At 43.1% G+C, this 7,761-nt stretch overlaps 1 protein-coding gene across 1 annotated transcript in view; it reads right to left on the minus strand.

Annotated features, from left to right (window-relative positions):
- Window positions 1-7,761, minus strand: part of prkaa2 (protein kinase, AMP-activated, alpha 2 catalytic subunit) — a 23,412-nt gene that overhangs the window by 4,851 nt on the left and 10,800 nt on the right. Inside the window, exons 4-7 of the mRNA XM_015389465.1 lie at window positions 7,205-7,349; window positions 6,459-6,546; window positions 1,633-1,857; window positions 275-437 (exon numbers count right to left, since the gene is read on the minus strand). Coding sequence (XP_015244951.1) covers window positions 275-437; window positions 1,633-1,857; window positions 6,459-6,546; window positions 7,205-7,349 — 621 coding nt within the window. The remainder of the gene's footprint in view (window positions 1-274; window positions 438-1,632; window positions 1,858-6,458; window positions 6,547-7,204; window positions 7,350-7,761) is intronic.

Below are 7,761 nucleotides of genomic sequence, written 5' to 3' on the forward strand. Positions count from 1 at the left end.
ACAGAAGAGAAGCATGAAGATGTGTCTAGTAGTTCCCATTGATTTAGCTTGGAAAGCGGGGAGAATGGCGCTAGGCTTACCGCACCGTGACGTCACTGCTGGAAGATGGCAGGAGGGAGGGGTTACTATATTTGGGGGAAAATGGCCGCTCCCAGACTCAGTGATCGCCATGAAAATCTTTCCTTGCTCACTGGACTTTTTTTCTTTAATATTTTTAATAAAAAACATTTTTTTTCTAACACTGGCACACATTCTTCCATGCATATTTTCTGACCTGTGGATCTCCGCTGTAGAGGCTGGACATGACTTCAGAATCGGTGCATTCAAACTTCTCACACACCTCCCTGACGGCGTCCTCGTCCAGGACGGTGGCGTCATACGACGGGTCCTCTGGGAACAGGTAGCCTGGCAGGTCCTGCTTAAACCAATCATGCTCCCTGTTGGAACACAGAAAGGTCACAGATGTGCCGCTGGAAACAATTAAAAAAAGATTTGGAAGAAGGAACTTTTTATTTAATTGAATTTTTATATTACAGTGCAAAGCAAGTGATTTTGATAAAATTAATATTATTTATTGTAACCATCTTAATCTCCAAAGTAAACAAATCAAATAATAAAGTGTTAAAAATAAATAGACAGCACCCAATGAAAAATAAATAAAAGCAAACACATAAAAAAAGAAAAAAAAAACTTAACACTAACGTCATTTTCCTATTCAAGTTCCTATATATATTCCACTCCCTTTCCTCTGACATATAATAATAACAATAATTCAACTTTATTGAGCTCTGATTTACCTCTGCATTTAACCCCTCCCCTCAGGGATCAGTGGGCTGCCATTGTGCGGCGCCTGGGAAGCAGTCTGGGGTTAGGGGTCTTGCTCAGGGACCCATAGGGGCAGGATGGGGGATCGAACCGGGAATTTGGAACCTTCTCAGAGCGCAAGTTTGAGCTTCAAAAGGAGGCTGTTTAAGATATTTACAGCAGTAATAAATGTATAATTAGTTATTTTGTAGGAAAAACAAATCGATGGGCTGCTGTATTCAACCACTAGTTAGGATAATATTTCTGATCAAACTTTGATTTGATGGATACGATGGGATTTTCCCACGTTAATAATAGCACTTTTGACAATTAAATACTAAAATGGAGGCCAGATTAGTCTAGAACAGAAAATATAAGCATCGTCTGGGAAAGTGTTGCTTGCTTCAGATTAGAAAGAAATAAAGAGACAGGAGGAAAGATTACCGTCTCCAGAGGAAAGAGCTCAGCGATGAGGATAAACCCGGATTAGAGGTGGTAAAGGTTTTCCTCCCTCAGGGAGAAAGGACCACTGGCAGGCATGAATGCCGGATTAGCCGTCATTGAGAGGTGTGCATTCATCTAACGTTCAGAGGCGTCTACCTAAAGGTGGTCGTTTTCACGTGTCAAAATGTCATGTCTGTCTGTTCCCTTTGACTACCAGAAGGCTAAAACCAACAATATGCAGAATGGGTTTAAGGGGCTGAAGCGCCATTTTCTGCTTTGGCCCCCAACTGGGACCAAACCAGCTTTGCAACAAATCCTTTGGGCCCTGTGGATTGAGGAAAACTCAAAGCAGCTAACCAGCTGATAAAATGCAGTGCCTCTAACCTGATGTCTTTGATGGTGGCTCTTTTCAGTGGATCCACCTGCAGCATGAGCATGAGCAGCGAGGCCACGGAGCGGGTCAGGTACTCGGGGATGTAGAAAACTCCTCCTCTGATCTTCTTGAACAGGGTGGGGACGTGCTCATCATCAAAGGGCAGAGTGCCGCACAGCAGGGCGTACAGGATCACTCCACAGCTCCAGATGTCAACCTCTGGGCCTGCATACAGCCTGAAAGAGACCAGACAGGGATTCACAGCTCAGTGACACAAACACTGCAAAACACTCCGAAATGATGATGGGTTTGGTCTATAATAAAGATGGACTCAACCTTGAAATTTATGCTGGTTGAGATTCTAAGTCATCCAGGTCAGAGTCATTACAAAAAAGTTAAAAATCAATCCACTGGACTTTGTTTCCAAGTTTGCAGACGTTTCTCTTCCCATCCAGGAAGTTTTTACAATTCAAAATCGCAGAAATAGCATTGAGTTCATCCATCCATCCATTTTCCATCACGTTTATCCCAAGCAGGGTCACGAGGGGTGCTGGTGTCTATCTCCAGCTGTCTACGGGCGAGAGGCGGAGTCCACCCTGGACAGGTTGTCAGTCCATCGCAGGGCAGCGTTGAGTTCAAAAACCTACAATTCAGCAATTGAGTGGATTCCTTCCCGCTATCACCCCATTACAATGGACCAGAGCACCTCGCCTATTCAGCCAGGACAGCAATTCCCTCTAACGACCCCCCTTTCAGAGACATAGACAGGTATGGGGCATTACAGGCTAACAAAGAAACAAAACGACCCCCATTTCTAAGGGGTGGACCCGTTTGTCAGGTTTAATTTGCATTTTTTCTAAACCAAAGCAAGGCTTTGTTGGTCCACTTTCTAAAGCCTGGAACTCAACTCTATTTCTGACATTTTGAATTGATAAAGCTTCCTGGATGGGAAGCAAAACCCCATCAAACTTAGCAACAAAGTCCAGTGGATTGTTTTTTTTTTTTACTTTTTTGGAACCTTGAACTAGTTTACATACAGTTGGTGATAATCTTGAAAAAAATGAGTCATTCTAGCGTCCTAGCAGTGCCAGTTGCAAAGGCATAAAAACACAAACGTGTCCCGACACCACTAACCAGCCGGATGTTAAAGGGCATAACTCTGCTGACTCAGTCATAAGCCTTTTACAGGTTTTACCCACATCACCATCAACTAGGGGTGAGTGTTGGCATGTTGCAATAAGATATGTGTCACAATACGATATTACCACAATATAACAATATCACTATATATTTTTGGTAGATAAAAAAGCAAGTGCTGTTTATGTTCACCAGAAGCCTTTAGGTTGGTTTATGCTCAGAAACAAGGACCTCTGTGTGTGTGTGTGTGGCCATGTCTTTAATACCTGGTGGGGACAATTTCCTAGGAATATGCTACATTTTGGGGACTCATAGGTACTTGTGGGGACCAGTTGTTGGTCAGTTTCTCTTCTTGGGGTGGGGGTTAGGTTTAGGACTAAGGTGTGAGTTGAGTTTAGGTTAACTTTAGGGATAGGTATGTGTCGGTAATGGTTATGGTTAGGGCAAGGGTCACGGTTAGGCCATATAAATTAGTGGGAAATGAATGGAAGTCAATGGAAGGTCCCCACAAGGATATTGTGACACAACATGTGTGTGTGTGTCGCTGTTAGCGCAGATATGAACCCCCCCCCCCTTCCGCAAACACTCTGTTGCACCTCTCCAAAATTGTAGGTGACCACAGACAATGACGCAGACAGGAGGCCTCTGATTGGTCAAATCTCCATCTACTCTACTCTATGCATATTTCATGTTTGGTTCCTAACCAGCTTGTTTTGTTTGTCTGGCCACCATTGTGGAAAACGATTGGTGAAGATGGAGCAGCTAGAAGAGCGAGGTGCGCAAGAACGCTGGGACCCTTTTTCCACCTGGATCCCCGCTCTTTTTGGCCCTCATGTCCCCCAACTTCCTCACCGCCTCGGCCGTATCTAGACCCACAGCTAGTTCCTGATTGGTCCTCTGGCGTCGTGGCGTGGAATAACATAGCGCAGACCACGCTTCAATTTTGGGCATAAATTAAAAATGTCTGAGACAAGCTCACAGCGACACACTGCTGCAGGAGGAGAACCAGACCTTTAGGCTTAAACAACTTTTTTTTCCAGTAAACAAAATGAAACTGGTGAAAATGGTTTGAAAATGAAAATGGTTTCGTACAGCTCGCAGCAGTGATCAAATATAAACATTGTGAGAAAAAAAAACTGGTGCAAAAAATAAATAAATAAGACACGCATTGACGCATTGATATATGGTCAGTTTGATGCAGAGACTGAGATTTACAGTCTTTTCTTCGTTTTATGTATTATACACTGCCTGGCCAAAAAAAAAGTCCCCCCCCCCAAATAAAAGGTCACTCTAATACTTTGTTGGACCGCCTTTAGCTTTGATTACGGCACGCATTCACTGTGGCATTGTCTCGATAAGCTTCTGCAATGTCAAAAGATTTATTTCCATCCAGTGTTGCATTAATTTTTCACCAAGATCTTGCATTGATGATGGTAGAGTCTGACCGCTGCGCTAAGCCCTCTCTAGCACATCCCAATGATTCCCAATGGGGTTGAGGTCTGGACTCTGTGGGGGCCAATCCATGTGTGAAAATGATGAGTCATGCTCCCTGAACCAGTCTTTGACCATTGAGCCCGATGAATCCTGGCATTGTCATCTTGGAATATGCCATCAGGGAAAGTCCATTGATGGAATAACCTGGTCATTCAGTATATTCAGGTAGTCAGTTGACCTCATTCTTTGAGCACCATCCTGTTGCTGAACCTAGACCTGAGCAACTGCAGCAACCCCAGATCATAACCCCGCCCCCACAGGCTTGTACAGTAGGCACTAGGCATGGTGGGGGCATCACTTCACCTGCCTCTCTTCTTATCCTGATTGGCCCATCACTCTGGAACAATCTGGACTAATCAGACCACATGACCTTCTTCCATTGCTCCACAGTCCAATCTTTATGCTCCATAGCAAATTGAAGCCTTTTTTTCACTGATTAGTGGTTTTCTTAGGGCTACACAGCTGTTCAGTCCCAATCCCTTCAGTTCCCTTCACATTGTGCGTGTGGAAATGCTCTTACTTTCAGTATTAAACAGCCCTGAGTTCTACTGTTGTTTTTCTTCCATTTGATCTCACCGCACGTTTAAGTGATCGCCGATCACCATCATGCAGGATTTTTTTCCGGCCACATTTCTTCCTTGAAGATGATGGGTCCCCACTATCCTTCCAGTTTTTAATAATGCGTTTGACAGTTCTTAACCCAAGTTTAGTAGTTTCTGCAATCTCTTTAGATGTTTTCTCTGTTTGATGCATGCCAATGATTTGACCCTTCTCAGACAGACTAACGTCTTTTCCACGACCACGGCATGTGTCTTTCCACATGGTTGTTTAGGAAATGAGAAGTTGGGGTTAAATAACTTGTTACCAGCTGAAAGATAATCGCCCATTTAGTAATTATCCAATAGGAGGCTCGTAGCTATTTGCTTAGTTGAATCCAGGTGGCGACCTTTTTTTTGGCCAGGCAGTGTAGTTTTACATTCAGAAGTTATTTTGGTATCCACGTTGTTTGGGGTTTGAGTCAGTCCACGTCTTCCACCGTTACTGCCACAACTACAGGTATGGGGATGCGCCGCACAGCGCTGTCTGCCAGAGTGGAAGAGCCCATTTTTCTTTTTCATTATAGGTGAAAATGTTTTGTTGTTTTTTTTAAATCGATATAAGGAACCTAAAGTTCGATATTATACCGGGCAGCCAATAGTCATGATAAATCACCAAATCAACGTTTTCCCCACATCCCTACCATCAACTATATCCAGACTCAGCATCCTTGCTGATGAAGGGCATTATGCTGCCGCACCGTGTTTCATTATGCAATGTGTGTGTCCAGGTAGATTCGGAGTGTAACGTAGCTTTTGCACCTAAACAAAGAAGTTCGGCTTCTAGTCTCCACCGGTGGGAGCTCCTTCTGCAACATTGTTCCCTACTTTCATTGTTGGTCAAAGTTAAACAGAATCCCTTCAGGGTTTTCTCTGCAGCCTCTCCATAGTTACCACTGATGTCTTGGCTGTTATTCTCATTTAAGCTCTCATTATCTGTGTTATCCATTTGATTTGCATTTTTTTTATTTAAGATGGACTAAACATGCTTTGTTAGATGTCTTTAAGTTTGGTATAGAATACTTTTACCAGTCTGTATTCCTTGGCCTTTGTGAGTTTTTTTTTTTCTAATTAATCCCTGAAGCGTTCATAGAACGGCTGCTAATAACCAAAGGTTTATGAGATACTGGGAATGTATTGAGTCACTCTTTAAAGGTGCTTAGAAGAATCGAATCTTAAGGGTTTTAAAATGTTTTTAAATAATTTTTCCTCCCATTTATTAGTTCTTTTTTTTGTAAATCATTTATATTTAATATTAATGTGATTAGTTAAAGGACTCAGTCCAGGAAATTAACCTTGTAACTTACTTAATTGGCTGAAATTAACTGGACTTAAAGTATAAAATAAAAACAATCCAAATGCTGATCTGTGTTTACTGAGAGCTTTTAAAGCAGCGTCCTGAATATATCAAAATCAAGCCACGCCAAAGACATACTGTGATAAGGGTGTCCTTCAGGAGGCCAGGAAAACTAGAAAAATAAGAAATCTGCCAGTAGAATTCAATAAATCACTGCTTCTTATATGTATGAAGACATGACGAGCAATTAGAGTGAAAGGTTTTAAGTTTAATAATAATCAGAATCAGTCATTGGTTATGAATCCAAACACACCTTCCTGAGATGACCTCTGGAGCTGCGTAGTTGGGTGATCCGCAGCTCGTTCGTAAGAATTCTCCGTCTGACATCATGTTTGAAAGTCCTGTAAGGCAATCACAAGGCAAGCACACATTAACGTCCGTCTCTATTTACTGTAACACAAAATAAGCAAAGATCAAATTGTTGCCTCTGATCCTTTGATACAAACAGAATAAACTGAATGTTGCCATAAGGTGGCAATATTACCTCTCCTAGAGTCTAAACACAGAGCTGCTCTGATTGGATGAGCCTCCCTCTGTGATCACCCCCCCCCTCGCTCCCTCTGATCACCGCGTCTTCTAGCCTGGAGCCAAAACACTCCTCCCGCTGCAGAGACACCCCCCACCCCCCTTCTGCCACACCCCTGCCGATTCCTTCCCTATCAGATGACACTGGGCCTCAAGGCTTCCTGCCAGACTTGATATGAGACCTGGCCGTTGCTAAGGGCCGTCTCACCCCCCCCCCACACACACACACACACACCCGCTGTGTTCAAGGGCCCTCGCCTGTTCCAGAAAATATTTCCCTCTCTCATGGTCATATTGCGTTAAATCTTCTGTCGTCAACCCAAAAAAAATGAATCCTCTACCTCACAGGTCTCTACTGAGGTCTATTCCTATTAGCTCACTCGTAAATAAATTTATCAGTTCCAAACTACAACATTAAAATGCGGGATTTAATCACACAGATACTAAAAGATGCACATTTTTATGGGATCTTACCAAAGTCAGCAATCTTGGCGTTCTTGTTGGCATCAAGCAAAACGTTTTCCGGTTTGAGGTCTCTGTGGACCACCATGTGCCGGTGACAGTAGTCCACAGCAGAGATAATCTGCTGGAAAAGACGGCGACCCTCTGAGTCCTCCACCTGAGAGAAACGATGTAATGACTTAAAACCTTTCATATCATCGACTTTAACTTGCTCTTTTCATCTAAGGTTGTTTTTTGTTTTTTTATGAATGGTCACAGAGATGATTTTGTGGCTTTATTCTAACTACAGTGGATTCATTTATGAACAGACTAAAGGTGTTACCATGTAAATATACTCAAAGCTGTATCCTTTGATTGGTGGCCACTGGGGGGCAGCACAAACAACATGATATCACCTTGCTACAGTCGTAGGCTAACCTGACTCCGCCAGATGGATATGCGGAGCAAATCCATCTGGAAACCTTCCGTTGAAGTAATTTTGGGAAGGGGCGAAAATACTGGTTAGCTGATTGGCCTATGTTGGTGATAGACGGGCCAAATAAGCCAATCAGATCAACGAAGCATATGAC

The sequence above is a fragment of the Cyprinodon variegatus genome, unplaced genomic scaffold, assembly GCF_000732505.1.
Source record: "Cyprinodon variegatus isolate N-32 unplaced genomic scaffold, C_variegatus-1.0 Scaffold461, whole genome shotgun sequence".
In the NCBI taxonomy this organism is placed as follows: Eukaryota; Metazoa; Chordata; class Actinopteri; order Cyprinodontiformes; family Cyprinodontidae; genus Cyprinodon; species Cyprinodon variegatus.